Source organism: Muscardinus avellanarius, assembly GCF_963383645.1.
Source record: "Muscardinus avellanarius genome assembly, chromosome: 3".
Taxonomy (NCBI): domain Eukaryota; kingdom Metazoa; phylum Chordata; class Mammalia; order Rodentia; family Gliridae; genus Muscardinus; species Muscardinus avellanarius.
This window is the reverse complement of record NC_137788.1, coordinates 1837073-1852862: the sequence shown is the minus strand read 5'-3', so window position 1 is coordinate 1852862 and position 15790 is coordinate 1837073. Positions and strand designations below refer to the sequence as shown.

Sequence of the window (15790 nt, the reverse complement as noted above, 5' to 3'; positions counted from 1 at the left end):
AGAAAGAGGGAAAGAAAGGAGGGAGGGAGGGAGGGAGGGAGGAAGGAAGGAAGGAAGGAAGGAAGGAAGGAAGGAAGGAAAAGGCAAGCTAGTGAGCCTTGGGGGCCTCAGTAGGACGTCTGGCATTATGGCTCCAGGGTAAGATGAGGGTCTACTGGGCTGGAGAGGGCTTGACTCTGCACCTCACAGACGAACCTCCGAGGCCGGCTGGACACCTCTCTGTCCTCCACAGGCCCCTGACCCAGCAAGGCTCCTTTATATACTCGGGGCCCACAGCACAATCTGGATGTGCTACAGGAAACTGACCGCTGTCTCTGGGGTCCAGAGAATTCCAAAGCATAAACATGGCAGCTCAAGGTTGATGCTAATTAGGACCCACCATGACCCGCGGAGCAAGGGCCGGGGACCTATTTATGAACGAGGAAACCACAGTTTGCGGGGAAAAGCAAGGCCGCGGGAACAGGGTTTGGACCCTGCTCGGGCCCTCTGGAGTCACTGGGACAGGGCCTGTGGACTTGGACAGGTGGCCAGCAGGTGTCCATTGGGAGCCAGGCCTGTCCCCTGGCTCAGTGCTCCTCGGCCAGGTTGGTATCCTAGGTTGCCCAGCACAGCGGGGCCAGGTGCCTTTGTTAGAATCCCTTAGTGTATAATCTTTATTTTCCTTAAGAAAAAGGAAGGAGAGGCAAAGGGGAAAGCGCTGAAGGAGGCCGCTGACCTGCCGGCGGGCGGCCATGGGACCACCAGGCAGGCTGAGCGCCCCATGCTATTTCCACATGTAGGCTTTAGGAGCGCTGCTCTGGAGCGGGGATGGGCTCTGGTTGCCACTGCGGAGGAGGGTGATGTGGATGGTAAAATACCATTTAAGAAGCTGGCATTCATGGCTGTCTCTCAAATATGAAGAGAAAACATTTATTTTCCTTTTTCGCCTGTGAATCAGAACGCTCTATTTAAAGAAAGTGCCCTCTGCCGGGTTGCGACTGAGTTATTACCCCTTAAGGAAGTAAAGGAGAGCCATCGGGGAGGTATTCTTAGTCATTCTCTCTCCTTTTTTCTGAAATTCCTTATATACCCGGGCCTCAGACCAGGGCCTAAGATAGTGCGGGGTTTCGTGGCATTCTTGGGCTAAAAACGTCTGGGCTGATGTCAGGGTGCTTGGGAGAAATGGGAGCGGGCTGGCGATTGGATTCCTCCAGTCATCTTGGAGAAAGAGGGTGGTGGGTGGGTTTCGGGCACATCCCCGGCTCAGCTCCGTCCTAGCGACACCAGCTTCTAGGAACCCGCATTCTAAGCAGAGGGTGGGAAGGGTGGCTAAAAGCATCACAGAGTGGTCCGGGTGCAGGCTTCACCGGCGCCCACCTCGTGGACGTTCATGGCTTGGGACACTTCGTGCAATGCAATACCCCCGTTAAAACATTCAGACGTTATTGGGGAAAGCCCCACATCATTTCTTCGCCTTAAATAAAACTCCCCACAGCCAGATAGAACTGGCCCCCAGTGTCAAGGGCACACGAACTGCCAGGCAGAAGAGGCGGAGCACCACAGGATTTCAGGCTGAATCGCCCTGTGCCACGGTCACGCAGTGACCGCCATGGCCCAGGGATGGCTCTGAGTATGTGCCACAGACAGGCAGATGGTCAGAGAACGGCCTCCGCCTTTAGACAATGGGATTCAGGACCGAGGATCCATGCCCTCAGGTGAGTGTGCTCAGAAGGGCACTGCCCGGGCCTGTCCTCGAGCCACACGGCCACCAGTGCCCTGGCAGTGGTGCCCTCTTGCTGCTGGAGGTTCAAGGATAAAGCTCACTGAGATGGGCTGAGAGCGAGCAGAGGAGCAAGGTGTCAACACGGCGCGACAGCGGAGCGGAAGGAAGCAAGGCCGCCGCGTGAGGAGTCGGGAGCCAGCACCGCTGACACGCAGGGAGGCTCACCTGTGTGCACACAAGGGCGGGAGTGTGAGAACAGCGGCTCTGCCCGTCTGTGTCCATGAGCGTGCTACGAGCACGATCAGTATGTCAGCAAGCACCCAAGTATGAGCTAGTGTGTGTCTGTGTATTCACACAAGTGAGGGCTGGTGTGTGCACATGAGTGTGTGTGAGCCTGAGCATGCACACCAAGTATGAGCTGGTAGCTGTTTGTGAGCACATAAGTGAGTCTGTGAGTGTGTGTATCTGAGTGTGAGCATAAGTGTTGAGTTGGTGTGTGCATACAAGTGTGTCTGTGTGTGAGCATGCCCACAAGGTGTGAGCTGGAACCTGGCATGGTGGTGCATGACTTTAGTCCCAGTACTTGGGAGGCTGGGACAGGAGGATTCCAGGTTCAAGTCTAGCCTCAGCTATTTAACGAGCCTCTCAGCAACTTAGCAAGAATCTCTGCTACCTAATAAGACCCTGTTTTAAACCATAAAATAAAAAGAATTAGGGGGCATAGTTCAGAGGTAAATTTCTCCAAGTTCAATCTCCAATACCCCCAATATACACACACAAAGTGTGCGCTGGTTGTGAGGACACAAGCAGGTCCACGGGAGTGTGCAGCAGTTTGCGTGTCATGTAGAAAAAGGACACTGGCACACGGGCCCTTCAGGGGCTCCTGAGACCAGTCGATCCCAGCAGCACCGGCTGCTGAGTGACTAAAGGCCCTGCAGGGTCAATCCAACTAGCCCCCTGCAGGGACACCTCCCGCACCAGCGTGGACCTTGGGCAGAACGGGCAGGGACACCTCCCGCACCAGCGTGGACAGTGGGCAGAACGGCTGGGCTCAGGCTTCTTCAGGAAACCTTGGTCCTCAGGCCCGCTGCCTGTCCCAATGTCTGGCCTTCTGCTGTCAGAGATGTGGAAAGAACCTCTCTTTTTTTCTGGACCCTGACTTTCTATTAGAATCTCCTGGAGCTGTTGCAACGCCCTAAGTATAGAAAACTCCTAGGCAAAGGGGGATAGCTGGTCTCTCTCTCTGGCCGCAGCTGGAGTCCCTGGGGCGAGCCGGAGACCCCTGTGCACCAGGACTGGCCAGGAGATGCTAGTGCAAGTCAGGCGAGGGCTGTGGCCATAGACTTCAGCGCTCACACACTCGGGAACAATTCTGGGGGATGCTACTGACCCCCAAAGACAAACAGATGTGCGTGAGAGTGAGCTACCAACTTTTTTGTTTTCTTTGCTAGCTCGGCTGACATTGTCAGGGTAGCGGGCTTGCACCTCCCACCCGGGCTGGGTAGACTCTCTCCCTGAAGTTACCGGAGCCCATGCGGGACATCTCAAGTTTACTTTTCAACTCCTGCCATCCATCCCAGCGCCTGCCGGGGCCTCTAGAGCTGGGCGGGGTGGCGACTGCGAAGGCCCCATAGCTACAGATGGCTCCAGGGTTCCCATACATGAGTTCTGCTTCTGCAGTCTGGTGATTGCAGGAAACAAGCCTGCTGGGGTGTATGTAGGTGCCCGTCCCATCAGGGTTAGGCAGGAGCCTGATGCCTCAGGAGGCCAAAACAGGAGCTGAGAGGCATTTATGCTTCTAGGTGATCAGGGGAGCATTTGGTGGCCTGCATTTATATTTTTTTTTCTGGTACTGGGGACTAAATCAAGGGCATTCTACCTCTGAGCTACATCTCCAGCCCTATTTTATTTTGAAAAAGAGTCTCACTAAGTTGCAGAGGGCCTCATGGTATTGCCGAGCTTAGCCTTGAATCTGCAATCCTGCTGTCTCAGCCTCCCAAGTACTGGGATTACGAGCATGTGCCACCAGGCCTGGCTGGCCTGCATGCTTTCAACAAACCCTGAGGCTGCTCCTTCCCAAGCTGACCATGTCTGCTGAATATTCACTGTCTGATCTGTCTTTCCCAAACTTTCCTGAGCACCAGAATTTCCAGGGATTTGTGACTCATTGTGAGGAGATAGAAAGGAAGTAGGCAGATAGGGAAGAGGCCTCCGTAGAAAAAAAATGAATTTCCTGAGGGGCGACGAATACTAATTAACTTCCAAGGCTCCTAAAAGAGACCAGCTCTTCCAAGGTTTAGAGATAAGAACGACCAAAGCTTCACAAAACCATCTGTTTACTAATCAACAAACCCAGGAGACATCACTGGAGCAAGTCTGACACTCCTACTGAAAGGAGACCCCTCAAAGGACATGCAAATACCCTATGCAAATTTTGAGAGCTGCTTCCCAGACTCCAACCAACAGAGGACATGCAGATATATATGAACCCCTAGAGCAGTCACCAGGACGGTTACCCACTCTGGGAACCCCTCCCCATTGGGGAGCTTCTCTCTCTCTTGCAGGTCGCATTAGCTTTGAGAAAAGGTGGAGTGCAATTGAAGGCACTTGGCCCAGGATACACTTGGGTAGTGACCTGAAGGCCTCTGCTGGACATCAAGGCCGACCAGGGCCCCTAGGGGTGACCTGCACTTCCTTTCTGCCAGATCGCGTGGACTCTGGGAGAAAGCAGCTTGCAACTGAAGGCCCTTGGCCCAGGATACACTCGGGTAGTGACCTGAAGGCAGCTGCTGGATTTCAGAGTTCCGACAGCCCCTTAGGGGTGTTCAGCCACTTTTCCCTATTCCCTGCTGCTTCCTATAAACCTTTTACTCCCCTTCCTGCAGTCTGCAGGTGTCATTCTTCACTCGCCACAGACAAGAATCTGAAAGGTTAGAGTCGCCCCTGCCCCACAGGGGGCGGGGCTGGAAGCTAGGAGGTGGAGCTCTGTGATTCCGGGAGGGGACCACGCCTCCCGGTCAGGAAAAGGAGAGTGCAGAGTTCAGAGAGGAGCCCGAGAGGAGAGGGAGGCACGCACTCTCCCCCGCCACCAGCCTCCGTGGCCACGCGGGGGCTGGAGGCCGATCTCCCACGAATAAAGGCATCCATACATATCTACTATGGATCTCCACGTGTCTCTATGCGACTGGGGGACACACACGCACATCAACCTTTTATATTGGTGCCGAAACCCGGGAGAAGGAATAGAAATGAGAAATTATATGATACAATGTCTTCTTGATGGTATGCGAGATGCTTCCCATAAGGCGGTTAATTATGATAAGCTTAGGGAAATCACCCAGGGTCCAAATGAAAACCCAGCAGCTTTTCTTAACTGGTTGCGAGAGGCCCTTACACGCTATACCCGTCTAGATCCATCCTCTGAGACAGGCTCGATCATATTGGCCACCCATTTCATTGGGCAAGCGGCTCCTGACATAAGAAAAAAGCTAAAGAAAGCTGAGGATGGCCCGCAGACTCCTGTTCGAGACTTGATGAACATGGCATTCAAAGTCTTTAATTCCAGAGAGAAACAGGCCGAAGTGGAGTGTACTCTCCATCTTCGTCAGATGGCGGACTTACAGTCCCAAGCCCTGATAGCCGCCCTGAGGCCGGAGGAGGAAGGGCAGCCCTCTGGGTGGCAAGCGCCACCCAGGAGAGGACAACAGTAAAGACAACTATCTCCAGGAGCCTGTTTCAGGTGTGGAGTAAATGGCCATTGGAAAGGCGAGTGTCCTTTAAAAAGTGGTGGACCTCAGGTACCTCACTACAGGGGGTCTACCCTTTGGACAAGGACCCGCCGCTGGCCCTATTTGGTATGACCAAGGACTGACAGCTCCTGGAATCCCTCGTCCTCCTTCCTCCATCTTCCTTGCTGGCCCAGGGTAACTATAGGTACAGGGTAAGCCAGTTTCCTCTTTGGTGGCCTGCTCGATCTTTCAGGCCTTAGTCTCCTCAAATCTCGATTCAGGGTGATGACGGCAGGGACAAATTCTCTTGCATGGTGTTGGGATCCACTAAACTTTGTTTCTCTCGACATAACTCTCTTTGATGTTTATATTTTAGCAGGTCCACTTGTTTACATACTATGGTGCTCTCCCTCCTCGGATGCCAAATTGCCTAAGTATTAAACTTCTAAAATGGGCAACTGATGCTCCTAATGCAGTAACAGGTGTTTGACCAGACAAATCCATACTCAGTGCTGAAAAGAGTGGAGTGGGGTCTGCTTCGGGAGTTGCTGCTATTAATAACTCTGGTCTAATGAAAAACTGCTAAAGGGGCGGTAGACGTTCTCCTCAGGAAAATGTTGCTATTTAAGTTAGTAGATCTAGTGACTGCCTTGTGTCTAAAAGGGCTTCTGCCCAGCCGGGGTTCCGCTCTCACAATTTTCTTTTTCTTTAATAGCACCTTGCCTGTTAGTCTCCTCAAAGCAAACCAGTCACCGAGCTCTTGAGGGTAACCTCCAACTCTCTCTGCGACCACAGCCACCTGCTCCCTTCCAGCGGCTCAGATCCCGGTTTCTCCCGACCTGGGGCCCTGACTGACTGACTGACGGCATCCCTTCTCAGCAGGAAGTCGCTAGATGAACAAAACATCCGCCCATCTGCACCCCTTAGTCAAAGAGGTCTGGATGAAAGGTTCGAGTCGCCCCTGCCCCACAGGGGGCGGGGCCGGAAGCTAGGAGGTGGAGCTCTGTGATTCCGGGAGGGGACCACGCCTCCCGGTCAGGAAGAGGAGAGTGCAGAGTTCAGAGAGGAGCCCGAGAGGAGAGGGAGGCACGCACTCTCCCCCCGCCACCAGCCTCGGCGGCCACGCGGGGGCTGGAGGCCGATCTCCCACGAATAAAGGCATCCATACATATCTACTATGGATCTCCGCGTGTCTCTATGCGACTGGGGGACACACACGCACATCAACCTTTTAGAATCCAGTAAGGAAACGCCGGGTTTCTTCTCAAGAAACCCCATTTCAATTGGGCCCAGGAGAGGCTGAGAGCCCACATTTCCAGCAAGCCTGTGGGTACAGATGCTTTTAGCTACGGACTGCACCTCACATTGAAGGACTTTGCAGCAACACTGACCACAGCTGTCCACCTTGGAGCTGGTTTTTATTTCGATTTCTTGCATGCTAACTATTTGCAGCAACTGGAAGTAAGAGAACAGGCTCCTAGGAGCCATGGAATTACATTCTGGCTGTGGGGAGAGGTGCCTGGTTACACGGCCCAGCATGGGCCTATTTGGTAAAATGGGCTCTGCTCCCCCAGCCTGGTCTGGTTCCTCCCCAGAAACAAGGCCATGCTTCAGAAAAAGAACTGTGACTCTCCTGCCCACCCCTCACCCGCCATGACCAGAGGCTGTCCAATCTGAACGTGCAGGGCGGAGCACAGAGCTCTGGGCCGAGGAGCACTCTTATGAGAAAGAAAGCCCGGGTCTGGAGAGGGCTGTCTCCTTGGGCTCTCCTCTCTAACTCCCTGAGCCCAGTTGCTAATCCAGAACCTAGAAGATTCTCCTCGGGATTCCCTGACTCAGCACTCACAGAAGAAGCACCCCTCAGAGACGCCCCAGCACACACAGGGCACTGAGCCCACTCCCACAGCCCGGAAGCCCAGGCAGGGTAGGACACAGCAGCCCCTGCCCTGGAAGGTTGGAGGGAGCACTGGCCAGGACGCTGGGCAAAGCTACAGCTGACAGGTGGGGCGCACTTTCCGGCTGACCTGGAGCCACGCTGCAGGCGCGCCCCTGTCAACACTGAGCACAAGTCCCCTGGGGGAAAAGGGAACGTGCTGAGCTTATGGTCAGTGTTTGAAGGCCAAAGAAGAGGCCCTGCTGCCCATGGACCCTGGAGCTGTGGCCGAGACCCAGGCTGGGCCCCCAGGGAGCCCCCACCCTGCAAGCCTGGCTGCACCCTGGGGACTCTCAGCACCTCTGCCCTCTGACCCTCTTGCCATCAGAAGGGCTTGGCCTCAGTCCCTGGAATATATCGCCGGTGCCTGGAGAAGCTGCTCTTTGGGCTGTGCTCTGTGCTGCACTGTGGCCCAACATGTTTGTTTGTGGTCATGAGGATTGGGACCGGGGCATTCTACCCCTGAGCTTTACCCTCAGCCCTAGTTTATTTCGAAACAGGGTCTTGCTAAGTTGCTGAGGGCCTCTGAGTACAGTGGTCTTTACAACTAATTGGTCACGGTCCCTTTAACAGCCCACAGGAGGATGCTCATCTTGAGAAGCTGGGGGCTGAGCCGCCTTGCATGGACACCTTGCCATCCCTGGGAGCCGATGCCAGCTGCACAACCCCCACCGCCATCCTGCCACTGTGGACCCCAAGTGGACCCCCAAGACCACACTTTTCATCTCCCCTCCTGGGAACAGAAAAGCCTTGATTTCTGAAAATGTGCCTCAGTGGACCAGCATGTACCATGACCTCCTCTCCAGCCCAGGCCTTTCTTTAAGGCCAGCGTTTCAGATAACAAGTTCATGTTTTATTTGCATAAGAGTCTCAGAATCTGAGAGCAACAGGGCTGGGATAGCTCTCCCCCAAGATGTCCCCAGCCCTCCCACCATCAGGGCACCTCGAGGTCCCTGGGAGTGACCATCAGCCCTTGACTCTCGACAGAGATCCCCATGGGCCCAGAGACCTGGAAAAACAGGTGTGAGGGCCCGTAATTGTAGTACAGGGGAACTGGGGTAGCCTAAGGCCTCCAGCCTGTTTTCCCCCAATAACTCCAGAGCTTCCCACGGGCCTAGCCCCAGGCTTGGCACTTTTGTTGATTGCACAAATGAATATCCCTGTTAAAATTCAGTCATTTGCTCCAGGGGATGGGACAGTCCTCGAGTGAATTCTCCAGATAATTGAAACCCCATGATTTCATAGTAAAACAGAGGCCAGCATGCTTACTCGGTAGATGACGTCTGAGTGCTGGTTCCAGGCCAGGCGCCATCACTGGGGCCTCCCTCATCAGGAATCCAGAGGACTCGGGAGACCGGGGCCGATGCTCGTGATAAACCAGCTCCTGGCACCTTCCCTGGGGTCCTGCCCGGCATTTCCCACCCCGCAGGTCTGGGCACACAGCTGCAGACCCCGCCTGGGGTGGGCAGCTTCCAAAGCAGCCCGTCCACAGCCCGACTCCCTCTGGGATATCACTGCAGCCATCTCTTAATTAGCAAAATAAACAGCAAGATGATAAATGTCATGATTTACTCAACAAATGATCAAAAATTGTCGCTTCCGGCGACCCCAGGGCAATAAAATGCAATCATAGGGCGATTTATCCTGGGCGGAGGAGCGGCGGACCGTGTCCTCAGCAGGCAAGGCATGATGTCTGGGGAAGACAGCCACGTCTGGAAGAAGGGGCTAGGAACTGGGGCGCCCTCCTGACAGACACCCTCCTAGGGAACAGAGACCAGGGGAGGTTTCCAGCACCCCATCCACACCCACATGCACACGGCGGCCCCATCCAGGGCGGGGTATCGGACATGGAAACACATTTTTTTTCCTTCCCAAATGAGGAGTCACGAGCCGGGTGTGGTGGCGCACGCTTGTAACCCCAGCATTTGGGAGGCTGAGACAGGAGGATCGCAGTTCACAGACAGCCTCAGCTACTTCTTAGTGAGGCCCTTTGCAACTCAGTGAGGCCCTGTGGCACATGCTTGTAATCCCCGCGCTTGGGAGGCTGAGACAGGAGGATCGCACAAGTTCGAAGCCAGCCTCAGCTACTTAGTGAGGCTCTCAGCAACTTAGTGAGACCCTGTTTCCAAATAAAGTACGAAATAGGTCTGGGAGTATAAGCCCAGAGGTAGAAAGCCTCTGGGTTCCATCCCCAGTGCCACCAAAATAAATAAATAAGTAACATAAAATAAAATAAAATAAAAGAATAAAACAATAGGGCTGGGAGTGTAGCTAGGAGGTAGAATGCCCCTGGGTTCCACTCCTAGTACTGCAATAAATACATAAATAAATACATAAATAAATAAATAAATAATGAGGAGTCACATCCTAATGGCCCCCAAAACTCTGGCAAAGGGCAGTCTACAGTCACCAAATGTCTCTAATATGATGTGAAGGGGAGAGAGGAACATGGCCTTCCCAGCTCAACTTTGGGAGAGGAGAAGGGCTTGGAATGCTAAATGAACTCTGGAATGAGGGCCCTAGTCCCTGAACCCCTGTGCTCCTGCTCTGCTAAAGGGGAGTCCCACATGAAGGGAGTGTGCCCCCATGGAACCAGAAGTGGGAAGCCGCCCACACTGCTACCTGAGCCCGCAGCAGGTGCCCTTATCCTGGGTGGCCTGATGCGGAGGAGAGAAAAGCTTTTGCCTACACCCAAGAGCCACCCCGAAAACCTCGTGTTGACTGGGCCCTGTGTCTCTTGTTACAAAAAGAGGAAAAGAAATACTCCTTTTCCTTTAATTTCAGTAAAAGGGTCCATATAAGAATTTGGTTGTCAGAGCAGACAGGAAATTATTCCCACGGTGTTTGAAAAATTATGGGGAGGATAACTAATATGTCTTTCCTTTCAAACTGGTCCTCAGAGGGCCTCCTGTCCCCTCGGCTTATCCCTCTGAGGACAGGACTCCCAGACACCCCGGGGAAGATACCCGCTCCCGAGCTCAGTCTGGACATAATCCTGTGGCCCTGGCCACTCCGGGGGAAGACAAAACCATCCTGGGTCCTCCTTGGATTTTATTTATCACTTTTACTAAAAGATCATAACTTATTCTTTTTTTTCAGTAAATAAATACCATATTAATGACAGCCAAATTACTCTGCATCATAAAGTTTAATTACCAGCATGAGACTGAACAGTCATGTATAAAATTGGAGACATCTTGAGATTCTGCGCGCCCCCGTGGCCCGGGACCTGACCTGGGCTCCCCTGCCCGGAACATGCTTACTCACGAACATCTCCCCTAGAGCCCCCACCTCCCAGGCCTGCGGAAGCACAGACAGAAGCCCTAGCAGGTCAGGGTCACCAGAGGTGCACGAGGCTTTGGGGTGGCTCACAGGAGGCCCCTCTCCCACCGGAGCCAGAGAGAGGCCTGGGCACCGGGTCTCCATTCCCATCCCAGCCATCAGGCAAGCCATGTGGATCAAGGGAAACTCCAGGCAGGTGACACCTGCCAGCCACTTGCCCCTCCTGAGCCACCTTCATGCCTCCGGAGAGACACAGCTACAGAGTAAAACAGCAACCAATTACTTCCTGCCAGAGTACCCAGGGAGGGGGCCATGCTTCCCCACCCAGGGCCAGACTGAGGCCTGTGTCAAAGGTAAGCTACTTCTTCCTCTGTTCCTGGTTCTACCCCAAATAACACCGCCATTGGCTCCCAATCCCAGCATCCCAGCAGCCCCAGCGACTGCTGGGAGCCTATGGCAGAGGATAACAAAGCCCCAAGACACCACCAAGGCAGGCAATCAGCCTGGACTCACAAAGCAAGCAGGTCAGGCAAGATGGTGCTGGTGCGTCTGGAGCTCTATTTGAGGACATTGGGTTAGGGCAAATATTTCTAAGCCCTGGCATGAAAAGAAGCTGTCAGGTTGTGACCATGGGACAAAGCTCTCTGCAGAAATGTGTGCCTTGGAGCGAGAACCCTCCCGCACGTACACAGAGAATAAATAACACTACAAAGTCAACAGGCACGGGCAGGTGATAGAGACAGCCTGTACCAGGCCTGGTACCACAGGAGCCACAGTGATACGGGCCATTTCTTAAAAAAAAAAAAAAAAAAAAAAAAAAAAGCAAATAGAAGCTTATATCACAGCAGACAAGAACAAAGTCACGTCAAGGTCATCCGAAGTGCCACCTGTAGGGTTCGTTTACCCTCTAGCATCTAAAAGCCGCCTACTAATTAAATAGTCCAGGCCTTTCTAAGTACGCCAGATAAACACCCTTAAATCCCTCTCCACCAGAAAGGGGAGGTCTGGACAGGCGGATCCTGCAAAAGCCGAGTCCAACTCACAGCCAAAAACACCTCCCTGTGACATTACATTGTTTAAAACATACTCTCCTTGGGCCACGAGAACCTGCTGTCTGCCCATATGGGCTGATTCCCCTCCCCCTCTCCCTGCCTCACCTGCTCACTGATCCTTGGCCAGTCAGTCCTGAAGGTGATCCTGACCTTGAGCCCCAAACATACTGTACCAGCCACGTGAAGAAGGCAGGGGGTTGGAGCCCACTGATCCACAGCACGCGCTTGCTGGGCTGCGGTCTCTACCACCCTCTTTCCTTCATCCATCTGGTTGACCCCAACCGACCACCTGGAACTTCAGAGCTGCTGAAGAGTAAGAGGCTTCATCTGACACTTGTCCCCTGTACCCATTACAATGACCAAGACCCTGTGCACCATAGCACACTCCGCCTGCCTGCCGGGAAGTGTGATGACCCCAACCCTCGGCCTCAGTGCTGGGGACACTTGGGGAGCCCAAGCGCACCGCATCAGCACATCCAAGCTTCCTCGATGTCCTCCAAAGTGCTGGCAGGCCCTGGGGAGATCCTCGGGGCTGCTAGGGTCTCGGGACCCTCCAGAGAGTCTGGAAGAGGGAACTGTGCACCCGGTGTCTCTCGGGAGGGATGCAGTCATGAAATGCAGTGTGAGGACCATGAAGGGTCATGAGAAAGAAAAACGCACTGAATCCTTCCCTTACTTTACACAGACAACCAGGCACAGATGAGTCTGGAAACCCTCCAAAGCCGCTGAGAGGCTGGGGCTTAGAGGTCCAGGATGCAGGACTCTGCCCACCTGATGCTCGCCTTCAGGCCGTCTTCCCCCTTGGACTACGTGCCCTTCCTAGCGCTGACCTCAGCCTGAGCACTTCTGAAGGTTGTGAAACACCAGAAAGAATCTGGATTTGCATTCCCAGTTTCCACCCAGGCAGGGCCCTGCCAAAAATATCACTGAAAATTGGCTGAGTGGGGCTGGCAGCGAGGCCAGGGCCGAGGAGGAAAGCATGTTTTTGTGGCACTCTTAGTTCCCAGGAGACCACCTTGAGAGGCCCCCTAATTGGGCTCAGCGTCCCTCGTGACCTGAGCAGGACACCTCTGGACACCTCTGGCTCTGAGCCATCCCCAGCTTTGGAGACTGTCAGCACACCTTCACCTAACACACCCTCCTTTGCTGACCCCATGTGGCTCTAGCAACCATCGAGGCTGGCCAAGATGTGGGAGGGACATTAAAACAGCAAGATAAGCTGGGCGTGGTGGCACACGCTTGTAATCCCAGCACTTGGGAGGCTGAGACAGGAGGACCGCGGTTTGCAGACAGCCTCAGCTACTTAGTGAGGCCCTTTGCAACTCAGTGAGACCCTGTTTCAAAACAGAATACAAAATAGGTCTGGGAGGGGTGTAACTTGGAAGTAGAATGCCTCTGGTTTCCATCCCTAGTACCACACACACACACACACACACACACACACACAAATAGCAAGATGACCAGAAGAGGCTCACGCCCCTGAAATCTGAGAATTGGGGCTCCTTGTAAGGGCTGGACAGGAAGCCCTTGGGGTCAAGGTGCTCATGCCGTTGATACACATGGCCACCGGGCGTGTTTTGTGAGCTACTCAGGATGCTGGGTTGGAATGAAGCCCCAGAGGAAAGCTGCCTCTTCTGGGACATCGATGAATCTCCCTGGCTCTGCGGCAATGGCATGTTGGCACCTACGATCCAGCGGGAGACACGGGATGTTTTAAGGCCTGAGCTCATGAAAGACACATTTCCGGGAGAGAGCACCCCAGCCGTGGGGGCTGGCAGCGTCCACGAGGACTGCCAATGTTTTCTGAGTCGCGTCATGCAAGCTGCAGGATAAAATAGCCCTGGGAAATGTGACATTCGAACGCTCTCTCCGACCGGCCGAGCCTCCCGCCTCGGGCAGTGGCTGCTCACCCGGCTTTATAAATAGATTGAACACAAGATAAATGGCGGTGATCAATCATACTCAGACTCGGAATACTCACCTCCCATCCAAAGTCAGCCTCCTTCAGCGCGGCCCGGGGTGCCACCATGTAGGGGCCGAACCTCTCCCCAACTTCCATCTTTCTCTTGGCCCAGATTCCCAGGCCGGCCCCGGGGATGGAGGACTCTCTCAGCTCGAAGTCTGGTGGGATCGGAATGTCTTCAGGAATGTAGACAGGAGCCTCGTAGGGCGAGCCCTCCTTGGGGGTGAAGTCCTCGCTGGTGGGGAAGGGGGACGGCGGCCCCATGGGGATGGGGGACAGGATGCTGTCCTCGGTCTCCTCCTCGGCACTCTGGCCGGCCAGCAGGTCCGGGTCGGGCTCATACATATTATTTACAACGTCACCGTCACCTGAAGGAAACAATGCAGTGTCAATCTCTGCAGCAAAGAGACCCTGGGGCACTGGCCCCCAGGAGCCAAGGGCGCTGAGGGGACCTGCAGGCCCAGCTGCCACCCCTACCCGGCGACGCCACCTCCGCCATCCTGAACCAAGCAGTCGCATGTGACATCAGAGGCCACTGGGAGACTCCACCAGGCCCTTTAGGGAGCGGTATTTCACCAGCACAGCTGAGTTCTAGCTGGTCCCTGTAACCCCAGGGACACACTGGCTGGTTCTGTGTTAGGGAATAGAGAAGGGGCCAGTGCACCTGACAGGGTTGGGAACACTGGATGGACCCATCACCGGAGGCATCACCGGAGGTGGTGAAATATTTGTTCTTGTCGGTAGCCTTGGAAGTGGGGGAGCAGAGATGTGCCCTGAGTTCTTTTAGGACTTAGAAGCTGGGTTCATGTGTGATTTGCTCAGAGCTGCTGCTCCTCACAGGTGGGTCCCTCTGGACATCCCACTGGGGCTGGCTGAGCCCTGGCAGGAATCCTAGAAGTCCCTGGACCTCGGAACAGGTCAGGAACAGGCTTGCTGGGGTCATGGGACTCCTGGGGCTGTGTCAAGAGGAGGGCCCCCGCTTTCTGCGCGAGGCGGGCTTTTCTCTGGTGTCTATGCTATGAGGAGACGGTGCCAATACGGTACTTCCCAGAGCTCACAGAGGCAGCTCAGGCCCCGGGGTATGAGACCCGGGAGAGATGGACCAGGAGCGTGAGGAGGAAGTCGGACGGAAAGAGAGCAACTCCATTCCTGGCATCCACCCCACAGAACTGAAAACAAGAACCGAGACAGGTGAGCTTCACAGCAGCCAAATGGTAGAAGCAGCCCACACGCACAGCAGCGGATGAGCCCACGAGCCGGAGAGCAAGCTGCCGTCTACCTGTGTGAGTGAACACTGTCCTGCCCTAAGAGAGACGGAGCTGACCTGCTACTACATAGACAGCCTCCAAATATCACGCAAAGGACGAGGAGGTTGAAGGTCCTCACGTGCTTTTGTAAAGGACACATTAATGGCAGTCATCTTGTGTGCAAAAGAGCGCCACAATGTACCTCTCCAGACTATGACTTTGGTCCTGCTCACCAGCCCCGCCCCCCCGTGATGGATCTGCTGATAACCCTGACTGGATCATTCCCCAATGTGTGTATACCTACGGAAATAATACACTCTGTCCTATAAATACGTACAAATTGTTCTTTGTCTATTATTATTATTATTATTATTATTATCATCATTATTATTATTTTGGTACTGGGGATTGAACCCAGAGACATTTCACCTCCAAGCTATACTCCCAGCCTGATTTTATTTCTTATTTGGAAACAGGGTCTCACTAGGTTGCTGAGAGCCTTACTAACGTTGCTGAGGCTGGCTTTGAAACTGCAATCCTCCTGTCTCAGCCTCCCAAGTAGTAGGCTTACAAGCATGCACCACCACGCCCAGCTTGTCTATTAATTTTTTAATTATTATGCACAGTAAAGAAGCCTGACACAAAAAGATAAATATTATACAATTCCCTTTCTTTATTACTTTTATTATTTTGTGTACATTTATGTGCGTGGTACTAGAGATCAAAGCCAGGAGTCCTCTACCTCCGAGCCATACCCCCAGCCCTATTTTCCTTTTTTTATTTTGAGACAGGTTCTTGCTAAGTTGCTGAGTCTGAGCTTGAACTGCTGGCCTCCTGTCCGAGCCTCCCAACCAGTGGGATTTTAGGCACACACCGCCACACC

General features: G+C 53.9%; 1 protein-coding gene across 3 annotated transcripts in view; it reads right to left on the bottom strand.

Moving 5' to 3' along the window:
- The window catches only part of PRDM16 (PR/SET domain 16), a gene marked incomplete at both ends in the record, with an annotated part of 329414 nt that overhangs the window by 209595 nt on the left and 104029 nt on the right, over positions 1-15790 (bottom strand). For all 3 annotated transcript variants that reach the window (XM_080692428.1, XM_080692430.1, XM_080692429.1), the window contains one exon: positions 13679-14028. In XM_080692428.1, coding sequence (XP_080548554.1) covers positions 13679-14028 — 350 coding nt within the window. The remainder of the gene's footprint in view (positions 1-13678; positions 14029-15790) is intronic.